This window comes from Apteryx mantelli, chromosome 2, assembly GCF_036417845.1.
Source record: "Apteryx mantelli isolate bAptMan1 chromosome 2, bAptMan1.hap1, whole genome shotgun sequence".
NCBI classification, from domain to species: domain Eukaryota; kingdom Metazoa; phylum Chordata; class Aves; order Apterygiformes; family Apterygidae; genus Apteryx; species Apteryx mantelli.
The window spans coordinates 25,765,148-25,778,471 of NC_089979.1; the positions used below are offsets into that span (position 1 = coordinate 25,765,148).

General features: G+C 59.8%; 1 protein-coding gene across 2 annotated transcripts; it reads left to right on the plus strand.

Annotated features, from left to right (window-relative positions):
• The first annotated feature begins 2,089 nt into the window (after window positions 1-2,089).
• Window positions 2,090-8,207, plus strand: OSR2 (odd-skipped related transciption factor 2). Of its 2 annotated transcripts, none has more exons than XM_067292305.1 (4): window positions 2,090-2,357; window positions 5,345-6,070; window positions 6,836-6,935; window positions 7,616-8,207. In XM_067292305.1, the coding sequence occupies exons 2-4, from the start codon at window positions 5,415-5,417 to the stop codon at window positions 7,796-7,798; spliced, it is 939 nt and encodes a 312-aa protein (XP_067148406.1). In that variant the 5' UTR covers window positions 2,090-2,357; window positions 5,345-5,414; the 3' UTR covers window positions 7,799-8,207. The 2 variants fall into 2 exon arrangements, with proteins under 2 accessions (XP_067148406.1, XP_067148407.1); XM_067292306.1 differs by having other exon boundaries at window positions 7,698-8,207.
• The last annotated feature ends 5,117 nt before the right edge of the window (window positions 8,208-13,324 follow it).

Sequence of the window (13,324 nt, forward strand, 5' to 3'; positions counted from 1 at the left end):
AGCGGGGCCGGAGCGGAGCGGCCGGCGGCGGGCGAGGCGGCGCCGCTGGCGTGCGGCGCGCGGGCCTCCAGGCGGCGCTGCAGCACCGCCGCACGCCGCGCCCGACGCCGCGGCACCCGCGGGGGCCGCGCAGCCCCGGCACCCGCCCCGCCGCGCCGGGCTCCGCTGAGGCGGCGGCGGACGGCACCTGTCCCGAGCGGCAGCGCGCGCGCCCGCGGGCCGCCGGCGCCGCGCGCCCGGGCGAGAAGGGGCCCGCTGCGGGCGGGAGACAGGCGTGGAAGCGCTGCATGCCCGCGGGAGCCGGCGGCGCGGCCCCACGGGGCGCCCTCCGCGGAGCCGCAGCCCCTGCTCCTCGCGGCGGGGCGCTTTCAGTGATTAGCGGCAGCGCTGCGCGCGCCGCGCTGCTGCGGGGGCTCCCGGCGCGTGGCGGCCCCCCCTGCGCGGCGCGGGGAGCCGCGCGAGCCCCGTGGGCGCCCTGCCGGCACCTGCGCCTGAGGCGCTGCCCCTGGGCTGGGCCGTCTTCGCCAGCGCAGGAACGGCGACGTACCCGGGGCAAACAGCCCGGGGAGCGTTTCTGTACCGTTTTATTCCCGTCTTCGGCTCCCCGGGCCTGGAGCCTTTTTCGTTTCGTTGGCTGGTTTGGGGTTTTTCTCCCCAACAAGTGCCGCGATTTTTTCCTTGCTGTAAAGGGCAAGAAATGATGGTTCCCGCGAAAACAAAACCCCTCCAGCCCGCATATCGAAGGGGAGGGGTCCTCCTCGGCATCCGAAAGGCTGCGGCGTGGAGTGGAAAACGCGAGTAAGCAGCGCCCTTGGCCCTGCGCTCCGGGGGCAGCGGGGCTGCGCGGACGCGGCAGCGCGCAGGGCGCCTCCGCCGCTCGCCCGCCGCCGGCCGCTGCGCCCCTTCCGCTGCGCCCCACCGCGGAGCAGACGCAGTATTTTTTCTCTGGGGCAGCCGGGATTTACGACAGCGCAGTCTTTACGCAGCGCTGCGCGGCCGCAAACGAAAACGGCGCGGAGCGGCCGGCGCGGACGCGGCCACGGGCGCTTCACAAGCTCCGTGTGCCGACTTCTGCTCCCCCGGCTGGATCAGCACGTTTTTTACCGCACACTAGAAGGAGAAGTTCCCGTGCAGCCGTCACTTGTGTCTTCTTCAGCGGGCAGGAATTAACCTGCAGTCTCTGCCTTAAAAATTATGCCAGTTTGTTTTTTAAATGCCATTCGTCCTTACATCTTTTAATTCTTCTCAAACTCTTCCTCCAATTATCCAACGAGATTACCCAATAAATTCGACCCACACGGCGTTTAATTAATGTACAGAATACGAAGACGTTATTACTAAAAATTCAACCCCGATACGCTGTATGAAACTGACAATATTGCAGCTGACGACGAAAACTACCAGAGTGCTTTTTATCGGGAAATTCGGGCAGTGTCGCTGAGGCCCCCTTGGGCAGTGAACTCCCCCGCAATAAACCGAAACTGCTCCCGGAGCTGCCGGTCCGCCCCAGGTACGGGCCGGGCGCTCAGGCGCGGCGCCGGCGACGCCGCGACAGGGCCCCGCGCGGGGGCCCGCGGCATCGCGCGGCCGGGCGGCCCGCGTGACGCGCACGCAGCCGTTGGGAGCGAACGTTACCTGCACGCGCGGCTTCTCTCGGAAACGCGGGCGGCCGCCAAACGGACACGCTCCGCGGCTTTTTAGAGCGTTTTAAGGGGGAATAAAGCGGCGCCGGCGGCGGAGCGCGGCCCGCGGGCGAGGTGTCCGCGGCGCGCAGGGTCCCGAGCCGCGGCGGCGGCGGGGGGCTGCCGGAGGGGCGGCGGGAGCCGGGGGGGGGCGGGCGGATGGAAGAGTCACCTTAGGTGACGCGGGGAGCCCGGCGGGGGAAGGGCGTCCTGCCCCTTTAAAGCCCAGTTGCTACCCAAACACGAGTAAACAGTGCGGGCGGCGGGGGGGCGGGGCCGCGGGCGGGGGGGCGGGGCCGGCGGCGGCGCGGGGCCGTGCGCGCCGCGGGGAGGGCCGGCGGCGGCGGCGGCGGGCGGGGACAGCGCTCCACGCCACTTGCCGCTGAAATGTGATGGACCGGGCGGGGGGCGGTCAGACGCGCACCGAGCCTCGCCGGGGTCGAAGGCAGGAGGCTCCGGGGCGGGCGGCGCAGGTCTATGCCGGCGCCCCGGGACTTCCGCAGCGAGACGCGCCCCGAGCTGCCCTGCGGCCCCCGCACCATGCCGGCCGCTACCGGGACCGCCGCGCTGCACGCCGCCGCCGGCTCGCTCTGGATCTAATGTCTCCGTGAGGGCGCCGCGACCGCTGCCTCGGCGCCGCCCCGGGAGGCCTGGAGGAGCGGCCCGCCGCCGTCGGTAAGTGGCTCCCGCGCGGGCCGTGCTGCGCCGCGGCCGGGGCCGGCGGCCGCCTCCCGGGCCGCGACGCCGCGGCTCGCCGTGCCCGGTGCCGGCCGCGCCGTCGGCGGGAGCGCGGCCCCTCGGCGGAGCCGCCGCGCGGGGCGGCGGGGCGCCGCCGGCTTTCGGCGCGGAGCCCCGCGGGGCGGCCCCGTCCACGGCTCGCCGCCGTCGCGACCCTCGGGGAGCCGCGTCCCCGCCGAGCGGACCGCGGCGGCCGCGCCGGGCTCCGCGCCCCGGCTCCGGCTCCGGGCGCGGCTTGCGGGGCGGCTGCCGCGTCCCGCCGCCGCGCTGGTGCCGCGAGCAAAGCGGCGGCACCGCCTGCCCCGCCGCCGCGGAGCGCAGGTCGGACGCAAGCAGGTAGATAGAGACGCGTTAGGGAGACAGCGGGCTTGATTTAATTAAGCGCTCTGAATGGAAAGGGAAAAGGAAGTGCCAAGGTTTAAGTAACATCCGTTTTTGGTTGACTTTCGCCCCCCCCCCCCACAACTGCCTTATTATAAGTAGCCTTAAAATCGCACACGAAGACACTTTCCGGGCTTTTTTGATAGGTTTTAAGAAAGGTATCTCAAAGTACAAACAGTAGTACAAGTATCGTGGTTCAGACAGCAATGTAGTCTAAAAATGTAGTTTTAAAACTTTCTGTGTTAAAATACGGACTCCATGTTTGGAATACTTTTTCTAGAATAATTACGGACTTGGTTCTTTGACACGAAAACGAGCGCCTTGCAATGATAACAGACTTAGTTACAAAATGCAGCACTAAAAAACGAAACTCTGTCCTACAGAAACAATGTACCTACATCGCTCTTTCGCTTATTTCCGATGGCTCCGAAATACAGCTTCAGTGAACCGAAATTAATCTGGGAACGCTCCGTGGTGTCAAACAGCGAAAACGGATTTTAAACACTCTGTGCTGTTTTCCGACCGAAAGCGAATAGGAACTAACACTACGACATCTTTAAAAATAGGTCTCTATATATAACCGCCCCCCCTCAAAAAAAATCTCTCTATATAATAGATCATAGTGATAACAGTGTCCTTGGTCTCCATACAGTAACAAATGAAAAAAAATTAAGCGCCAACGGAAGAAATTCCAGGGAGCCATGATTCAAAGAAAACGAAAATAGGAGTGAATAGCGCTGGAATAAGTACGAAATGTCTTTGCCGCATTTTTTTCCAGAAGGCCAATTTAGTGCTGTGTGACAATCAGGGAGGAAAGGTATTTTAGAAAATATATCGAAAGTCACTTTGCACCCAGAGGCTGCGCGGCGTTACTGAAGCAAGCCAAAGCGCGGTGTCAGCGGCGCCTGCTGCGGGGCGGCAGCGGGGCAGGGACGCGCCGCCGGCCCGGGCCGGCTACCAGCGCTCGGGCTCCGCGCTCGCAGTATTTCCCTTTCCGTGCGTTTTTGGAAACTGCGCGTCGCCAGTCCGTTCGCCCAGATCGCGAGAGGCACTGAGACACCCTCGGCCCTACCTTTTGTTTGCAGCGGCCGGGCAGGCCCGCAGAGACCCCGGCGCTCGCTTTCGCTCCGCTGGGGAAGCGACGGCGCTTGCCTCGGCCTCGGCAGCCGCTCGGCCGCTGGCAGCGAGCCGTCCCCGAGAAAAGGCACGGCGGCGGCGGCCGCGCCGGGCTCGGGCTCGGGCTCGGGCTCGGGCTCGGGCTCGGCCCCGGCCCCGCGCAGGTGCCCCCTGGCCTGCCGGGGGCGGCGAGGCCCCCCGGAGGACTGCGAGCGGCGGCCGCGGGAGCCACGGGGCCGCGGGTTTCGCTTGAACGGGCCGAGCGAAACCCTCCGGCGGCCACACACCTCTCGGCAGCTCGCTCCCGCACCGTGCACCGCCGCTCCGACGGAGCTCGGCGGCCCGCCGACGGGCAGCGCCAGGCCGCGGCGGCGCCGGCCCCGCGCAGCGCCCGGCCCCTGCCCGCTCCGGCGCGGCCCGGCGGCCGGCGGGGCTGCTGCCGCCCCCGGGGCCCGTCTCTGGCGGCCCCCTGGGAAGGAGGGAAAGCGCGGCGGTAAGGCCGTGTCGGGCTCGGGGGGCTGGGGAGGCTCTGGGCCGGCCGCTCTCCTCGCCGCCGACGGGATCGCTCGCCCGCGAGCGAGCTGCGTGGGGCGGCCAGACCATCTGGAAGGGATCGCAGCCCAAAGGAGGCTTGTTTAGGACCTGCAGCGCGGGGGGCGGGCGGTGAAGAAGGCAGTAGAGGGGGAAAGAGCTCCTTTACTCTCCCTCGATTATCTTGATAAATGAGTTGTTGTTGAAGGAAGAAAAATAAGCACCCGCGCTAGGATAAACGGAGGCCGCCCCCCACTCGCCCCCAGGCCCTGCCTCGGCTCTAGTCCCTCCATTTGCACCCTGCTCCTTCCCGGGGAGGCCCCAGCCGGGAGGTGTCGGGGCCTCCGCGCCCGCAGGGACTCGAGGGGGCCGGGCGGAGGGTGGGAGCGACGGCGGGGGCAGGTGCGGGGGGCAGGGGGAGGCGGCCCGGGGTCCCCGCGACCCGGCCCGAGCTCGGCCCTGCGCAGCCCGGGGGCACCGTGCGGGGAGCGGAGCGGCCCCGGCCCCGGCCCCGGCTCCAGCCGCGCGTTCCCGGTACGTTTTTCACGCTTAGTTTTAATTCGAGGCTGCAGCGCCCGAAGTAGGGTCGGCGTTGTTTTTTTTTCCTAGCTTTTTTGGTGGAGAGGTTGTTTCTGGGAGACGTGTTTTTATTTATTTTTTGATGCTTTAGCTTCTTCGGGCTGAGCGCCTCGTTCCGGCGGCTCGCTGGCGGCCGCTCCTCCCCGGCGCTCGCGGGGGCCGGGCTGCGGCGGGGAGCCGGAGCTGGAACAAGGCAGCGCACCGACCGTCCTGCCTGGACCTCTCCGGCTCCTCATCTCGCTCGCTTCGGCCAAGGGAAAACACGCTGCTTTCAGTAAAAAGTCTCTTCCCCCTTCCTTCTCCCTCTTACTTCCTAGGAATTTCTTCCCTTGGAAGCCCTGAAGAGAGGCAGCAGCATCTCCGCCGCCTTGCCCCCGCCTCGGGAAGATGGGAAGCAAGGCGCTGCCAGCTCCGATCCCACTGCACCCGTCCCTGCAACTCACCAACTACTCCTTCCTGCAGGCTGTGAACACCTTCCCCGCAGCTGTGGACCAGTTGCAAGGTCTGTACGGACTCAGCGCCGTGCAAACCATGCACATGAACCACTGGACATTGGGCTACCCCAATGTGCACGAAATCACCCGCTCCACCATCACGGAGATGGCGGCCGCCCAGGGCTTGGTGGACTCCCGCTTCCCTTTCCCCGCACTCCCCTTTGCCACGCACCTCTTCCACCCCAAGCAAGGCGCCATCGCCCACGTCCTGCCAGCCTTGCACAAGGACAGGCCCCGCTTTGACTTTGCCAACCTGGCCGTGGCCGCCACGCAGGAGGACCCGCCCAAGGTGGGGGAGCTAGCCAAGCTGAGCCCCGGACTGGCATCGCCCCTGTCGGGGATCAGCAAGCTGTCCCCGGACCGAAAGCCCTCCCGCGGCCGCCTGCCCTCCAAGACGAAAAAGGAGTTCATCTGCAAGTTCTGCGGCAGGCACTTCACCAAGTCCTACAACCTCCTCATCCACGAGCGCACCCACACGGACGAGCGGCCCTACACCTGCGACATCTGCCACAAGGCCTTCCGGAGGCAGGACCACCTGCGGGACCACAGGTGAGGGGCCAGCCGCCCCCGCGGCCCCGCGCCCGCGCCCGGGCCCGCGCCGCTCCCGGCGAGAGGCCGCCGGCGCCGCGCAGCAGCGGTGGGAGCCGTCGCGGGGGCTCCGACCGCGCTCGCCCCGGGCAGTTCTGCGCTGAGCCGCGGAGGCGGCAGGAGGAAACCCCTGCGCTCCGCGGCTGCGGAGGAGCCAGAGCAGCCGAGACCTCTGCTCTGCTCTGCGCGGGCCGGGGACCTCTGCACTGCTGGGGGCGGGGGCCGCTGGGGTGAAACCCTCGGGGCTGTTTTGCTTCCCGGAGATCCTGCTGCAGCGCGGCGCCGTGGTGGGCCGGGGAGGAGGGAGAGGTGCAGGTGGGAGCTCCCGCACTCGTCCCCCTCCGCCTCCCAACCCGCCCGGCCCCGCCGCGTCCCGTCCCGTCCCGCCGGGCCCCCGTCGGGCCGAGAGCGGCGCCCGGGGACGTCGGGCGGCAGAAACCCGCCCGCCTCGGGGGATGGCGGGCTCGGATCCCGCTGGCGGGATGGATGCAGTTCCGCTCATGCAGTCCTAATGTGTCACCAGAGAGGGCAATCAAGCGTTGATACGAATTTTTGTAAATGTTTTGAACCGATATGTGAGATTAACCATGCGCAGAATTACACAGGGCAAAAAGGAGCGGGCAGGGTCGGCGGGGGCGCCGGACTTGCTGCCGCAGAGCCGGGCCGCGGGGCGGGCGCTGGCGCCGCGTCTCCCGACGGCAGCTCACCCCCTCCCTTGCCTTTCAGGTATATCCATTCCAAAGAAAAACCCTTCAAGTGCCAGGAGTGCGGGAAGGGCTTCTGCCAGTCCAGGACCCTGGCGGTCCATAAAACTTTACACATGCAGGTAAGCCCGGCGCTACCCCGGCCTCCCCCTCGCGTGTGCCGGCAGTGCGGCCCGGCGCGGGGCAGGGCGGCGGCGGCCCGCGGCCCCGGGGACGGGCGCTGCGGGGCGAGGAGGGGTCTCCGCGGCGCGGGGCGGCTCCGCGCCTGGCGCTGCTGCCGCCGCTGCGCCGGTTGGGAAAGCGGCCGGAGATTATCCCCGTGGCCGCGGAGGGCTTGCTTAAAAACAGCGGTCGCGCCGCGGATGTGGTGCGCACGGGGGTGCGCGCCTTGCTTTTGGTTTTGTCAGCGCCGCTGCTTGGACGCGTTTTTCGTTGCGGGCTCAGAGCTGCCTCCGCGGCGGCCGGCGCAGAGCTCAGGGGACGGGGCGGCGCGGCGCGGAGGGCTGCGGAGCGCCGCGGAGCGCCCTGCCCGCCCGCCGGCTGCGGCGTGGCCGAGACGGGCGGCCGCGCTGCGGTTTGCTCCATGCGCGCTCGAGCTGACAACTGTAACCCCGACCTCCGCGGGCAGGACATGGCGAGGCGGCTGGTGTCGTGTCTGCTCGGGCTCCCGCTCTTGATTTGTGCCGAGTCCCGATATTTCACGTTGTGCATTGTGATGACAAAAAGTGCAGTAATACGTTAAAATCTATAACTTAGGTAGTTTGTAAAGGATTAATCCTTTGCTTGCTTCAAATCTGAACAGGAATCTCCACACAAATGCCCCACATGTGGAAGAACCTTTAATCAAAGAAGTAATCTGAAAACTCACCTTCTTACCCATACAGACATCAAGCCCTACAACTGTGAGCAGTGCGGCAAAGTGTTCAGGCGAAACTGTGATCTACGGCGGCACAGTCTAACTCACACTCCGCGGCAGGACTTCTAGAGCAGCCAGGGACCTGCACCCGCTTCTGCAGCTCCAAGTTGCTAATTCTGCTCAAGGACTCTATTGTAGAAACTCACAGACATGCGCGCACACACACACACACACACACACACCAGACGTACGTACACACACAGAGACACACGCAGACTCAGGGGCCAATCTTTCCTACCACACGTCTGCAAAGCTCCTTTAGAGAGTGTGGACTGCAGGATCGGGCCCCTCTCCAACCCACACCGAGAGCGTAAAGCTAGTCTTGTAGATACTCGCAGCTCATTTTAGAGCTCTGTACAGAATGTGGTTTTGTTTGTTTCGTATTGTCATGTCAGATGCACATTGATAACAAATCTGGGAGTCAAAGTATCTCTTAAAAGTGTATTTCAAAATAAATCCTTTTTTTGTTTTCCAAATACCTCCTGCCTTGTTGTATTATTCTCTGAACATTTGGGCTTTTTTTTCCTGCTGTGTCAATGCAATAGTAAAGCATATTGAATAAATTTTCTAGCCGGGTAATTGTACTGTCACAACAATTTCGGTGATCGCTTTTGTTTGGCCTGTTCCACTGTTGCTTTTGTGTTATCTATTGTTAAGTAAAATGAAAGTGTCCGTATTTGAGCATTTATAGCTCTATTACTTAATAATACGAATGTCTAAATATTAACTGTACTTTTGTAATTTTCCCGAACGAAATACTTTTTAAAAAGAAGAGAAAGAAAGAAACACTTGCAAATAAACAGATCTTAGGAAATAATGTATAGAGCCATTCTTAAGCCAAAGCGGCTTATTAGTAACTTATTTGCAATCAGCCCATATATTGTAAAAGTCATCCCTTTCGTGGAGATTGCATTAGATAGTCTCCTGCCATTAGACTTTGAACACGGGCAATTCGCCCGCGTAGACAGGGACTTTATACTGCAGAAGACGACTCTTTCCCGATAGCTCTGGAAACAAACAGCGAGGCGTAAATAACCCCCCCGCCCCGGGCCTCCTCGGCGCGCTCCCGCCGGCCCCTCGCCGGGCGGCAGCGCGGCCGCGCCCCGGCGGCGGGCGGCGGCGGCGGGCGCGATCCCGCGGGGGCTCCGCGCTGCTCCGCGTCCCGCACGGGTCGCGCTCGGGGCGGCCCCCCCGCCGGCGGCCGGGCCGAGGGGCTGCTCTCCCCGAGCGGGCTCCCCCCGGCCGGTCCCCGCCGCCCCGGGGCCCGGCGCCTGCCTCACGGGCCCCGCTCCCCACCCCTGTCGCCCCCTCCAGCGCCTCTGCCCCCCCCCCCCAACGGCGCGGCCAGCGCTGAGGCGCTTGGTCCCAGATGCTGCCGGGTGGCTCGGGCGCGCTGCCCTCCCTCTGCCACCCCACGCTCCGGTCCCTCCTGGGTGGGCGACCAGCACCCTCCCGCAGCGTCTGGGGGAGTTGGGGGCCTGCTGTTTTTCTCCAGGCTCGAGACCCCCCCCCACCCCAAATTCACCACGAAGTTAGAAAAGCAGAGTGAAATCTGCCCCGCTGCCCCATGGAGCCCCTGAGCTGCGGGAGCGACCCCACCGTGCCCGGTCCGCGGGGGGGCTGGATCCTGGGCCCGGCCCCACAGCGCCGAGGCCCCGGCAGAGGGAAGGACCTGTCCGCGGCAGCGACAGATCTCACCGGGCGCGGAGCAGCCCGCAGCAAGCCCACGCCGACAGGGCTGCTGCCTCCCGTGCCTGGCACTCGGCGGTCCTGTGGCACGGAAACGTGCGGCCTGAACCCTGTTAATGAATACCGAGTCAAAACCAGCAGCGCTTGGGCTGTGGTTGGGTCGTAGGTGCAGAAACGGCTGCATTACTGCTTGGGGCTGCTCATTATCTCTCTCTGTCACCTCTGCAGAAGGTTACTGGCCCACCACCACCACGGGGACGGGGAAGGGACCCCGCAGAAAAGCCCCGCTCTGTCTCAGGCCAAGTCAGCCAGGTGAGTGTCCACTGATGAGGATGGCAGCAGACAAGGCGGTCTCAAATGCTGCCAAAATTTCATAGACAAGGCCTATCTCTTCATCTGCTCTAGTCCAGCAAGATGGGGAGGGGAAAATAAGTCTCTGCAGCCAGAAATACTGGTCTGCTGGCTGAAGAACAGCCTCCCTGGTCAAAGTTTAGTTAAGGGCCATCTGCTCTTTTTCTTGTCAACCACATTGACTTGCGCCCCTTCCCTCGCTGGGATGCCACATCCCTGGGGCTCCCCTCTTCCCCCAAGCTTGCAGCCTGTGTCCTCCCTCCTCTGCCCACTCCTCTGCTCCAAACCTCTCTCTACGGGCATCTCGCTCCCTCACCGTGGGCATCTTACCAATCTCTGATTTCTCTCCATCTGACTGATTTTTCTATTCCCAGTGCATTCCTGTTCTCCCAGTAGGTTATTTCCTCTAAGTTTCTCTATCCTTATTGTTCTTGCAGTTCCTGTCCCCAGGCCCTTTTGCGTCCCTAGTTTCTTGTTCTCAGAACCAAGCGCACACAGGGAGGCTGGGATAACTCCGTTTGAGTAAACACCCCTGTCAGGATACATGTTGGCTTATTCTGCTTCTCCCAGGCCAAACTCTATGTGCAGTTTGGAAAGAACTTGATCAGATGAACTCTATCAAAGACTAAATTAAAATGATTACATATAGCTAAGGTTTTATTTAATTGTTTGGGGTTTCTTGTTTAATAATCTTTCCACTGAGCAGATGCAGCCTGTAAATTTATCTTCCCAGGATTTCAAAAGTTCAGAGGACAGAACAAAGGCTGAAGAGCTGGATCCAGGCAGTGACAAGTATGTTTAGCAGTAGGTCCCTTGATTGTTTTTTAAATTTAAACCAGTAGCTATAATCTTAAAATGTCAGAGGATGATTTAATATTTCTCTTCAATATCAGTGTCCTTTTCCATAGCACTGACATTTTCCATTCACGTTTAAAATATCACCTCTCACTGGGAAGTTTCAGAGACAGTAATAAAGAACATGTTAAAATATATATATGGTTTGTTGTTTTTAGACCTGTTTTTCACAGAAACAGGTTCTGTAAAGCTCTCTTTGTGCCAGGGTTCATTTTTTTATAGCTATAAAGTGCCATCCTGAATTCTACAATGCAAACACTAAATACAATAATATCCTTGTTACTGCCATTTGTTTCTGTATAAAGTATCTTTCGTTCCTCTAGAGTTCTGTTCTGGCATATAGCATACAGCTGTGTATGTCTGTAGCTTCTTGAAGTTTCCCAAATCACCTTCCTCCTGCTCCTGCATGTTCTTATATCTCCCATTTCCCCCTTTTCTGAACCTTTTTTCCCCTCCTCTTCCTCTGTTGGCTCTGATCATTCTGCACCTTTTGCTGTGTTAGAGATAATAAGCAACTATAATGTGCCAACAGGAAGAAGGACTATCTGTGTTAAATATTTGGGGAAAAAAACAGCAGATGATAAGATCTGCTGTGGCTACAATCTCCAATTTGGGGGCAAATTAGGCAAAAACGCATGCTTCTTGAGGTTTTGTCTGCAAACTGAGTTCTGTCTACATTAGTTGCCGAAGCGAGTGCTGTCCACACTAGACGGTAGAGCTGTTCAATACAGCCATGTGTGCATAGCGTTTTGCTGCAATGTGATCTATTATACAGCAACAGCAATCTGTGCTGTTCCAGACGCGCACTCCTGATACCAGCATAGCTTTGCTGGCGCTGCCATCATCCCGATGTCACCTCAGGACCAGGCACAGCCCTAATCTATGTGGGAGACAGTGCAGCAGCTCCCCAGGAGGGTGACACAAGTCTGGCTTGCGCTAACAGGAATGCCAAGGGAATAAATCCACTCCCTTTGAGTAAATCATGTCAAAATCCATTATTTTTTGTACTTCTTCTCCCTCCCCCTTCACTTTTCCCTCCTGCTTTCTCCTCACTGCTCTGCTGCCCGTTCCCTCCTGGAGCCTGGATGCTCGCTGCAGCCTCCTCGTCCACACAGACCCTGCCTCCCGCCTCCTGCACGCTGTGTCCCCTCATCTCCTGCCCCACTTTCTTCTTGCTGCTTTTCTTTTGCCTTGCATGCCTCACCCTGTGTTTCAACCTCTCTTTTCCTAGGAAAAATTACTCACTCAAACTCTTTCCCTCTTTTTGAACCTACCCTTTCCAAACTCGTTCGTTACATCAATCTCTCCCTTAGCTACCAGCTCCTGTCAGCTTCTTTCTCTTTGCTAGCCTAGACCTCATTTTCCCTGCCCACTACTTTTCATCCTGTCAGTCCTTCCTTGCCCAGCTCGCTCATCGCTGGTGTGTCTACATGGAAATTAGGAGCTGTTAATGCCAACTTTAATGACGACTTTACCCAAGGTCTGGTGCACAGTTGGCAGCATGGGCGCAGCAGCCCAGGGCCCAGGCTGGAGTAGCCGCACGGGCACTGGGCAGCCTCCCGGGCCAGTGCCGGCAGCCCCAGGCTGCCCTGGGGGATGCTGCTATCGGCCCCTCCACAGGAGCTGAGCGCGCCCCTGGTGCTGCGTGGTTGTCGGGGCACTCCGGAGGAAGAAACAGGCTGAGGTAACATGAAAAAGCAATGTACCAGCCAAAAAATCACAAGAAAAACAGTTTGCAGTTAAGAGTTGTAGTCAGCTAAGCTTCTCCATTGGTTAAGAACCTATTAATAAATCTCTGTTTTTAACATTTTTTAACTGCATGTAGTCTTTTACATGTAGAGGAGGGACTTTGTGTACTGAAATATATTACATGAAGGTTTAGGCATATGTAGCCTTTATATCAGTACTGTACTATGTTCCCAGCTTATATTTCTCTCCTCACAGAATCTCTTTTCCACCCTAATTATGGAAGCTTTTATTACTTCTTTTTCCTTTTTAGAACAGTGTAATTACGGCAAAATAGGGTAGCTATTAGCCAAAGAAATTGTTAGTTTTGTTTAAATTATTAAAGAAGCAAATAAATACTTAGATTAAAAAATGTTTATTATACATTCAAAATAAAGGCATCAACATCTATATAAAAATTTCATTAAAAAAAATCCAGATGCAGTTGTTTGTTTGTGATACTTTTTCTAGAAGCTTCTAGTCTATTCAACATGAAACACAAAAATATTTACATTAAGAAAATTAAACATCTTTTCTAAATCCACAAAATTATGGAAACATGAGGCATGGGCTTCTCCCCCTTCTTCGAGGCCTCTCCTGTGATGCTGAGTACTGTTTACCAGGCACAAGTTTTAAATGCTGCCCGGTTCTGCAGCCAAAGGGGAGCTCAGGATGAGCAGAGCACGTCCTTAAAATGTGTAATCCCGTCACAGTAGCCTCCCACCTCCATTTGTACTCAGCCTGAGAGCGCGAGCGTCGCCCATGGGCACGCCACTGCCATCGGCACCATCGGGGCAGCCGGCAAGGCGCTTGCTGCCACTCCAGTTATGCCTGCGCCAGGGCTTTCGTCAGCAGCCTGGTGCCAGCTAGAGGGTATTTCTCAAGCACTGCTTAGTCACCGCGGGGGCAAAGCTCTGCAGTGCAGGCTGACTTTAGGTGGTGCTTTCAATCTTACTGGTAGGGAAAATACCAAGT

Coding starts and splice junctions, on each gene's coding strand:
- OSR2 (XM_067292305.1), top strand. CDS start 5,415: ATGGGAAGCAAGGCGCTGCCAGCTCCGATCCCACTGCACCCGTCCCTG. Junction 6,071..6,835: donor GACCACCTGCGGGACCACAG/GTGAGGGGCCAG, acceptor CTTGCCTTTCAG/GTATATCCATTCCAAAGAAA. Junction 6,936..7,615: donor ATAAAACTTTACACATGCAG/GTAAGCCCGGCG, acceptor AAATCTGAACAG/GAATCTCCACACAAATGCCC.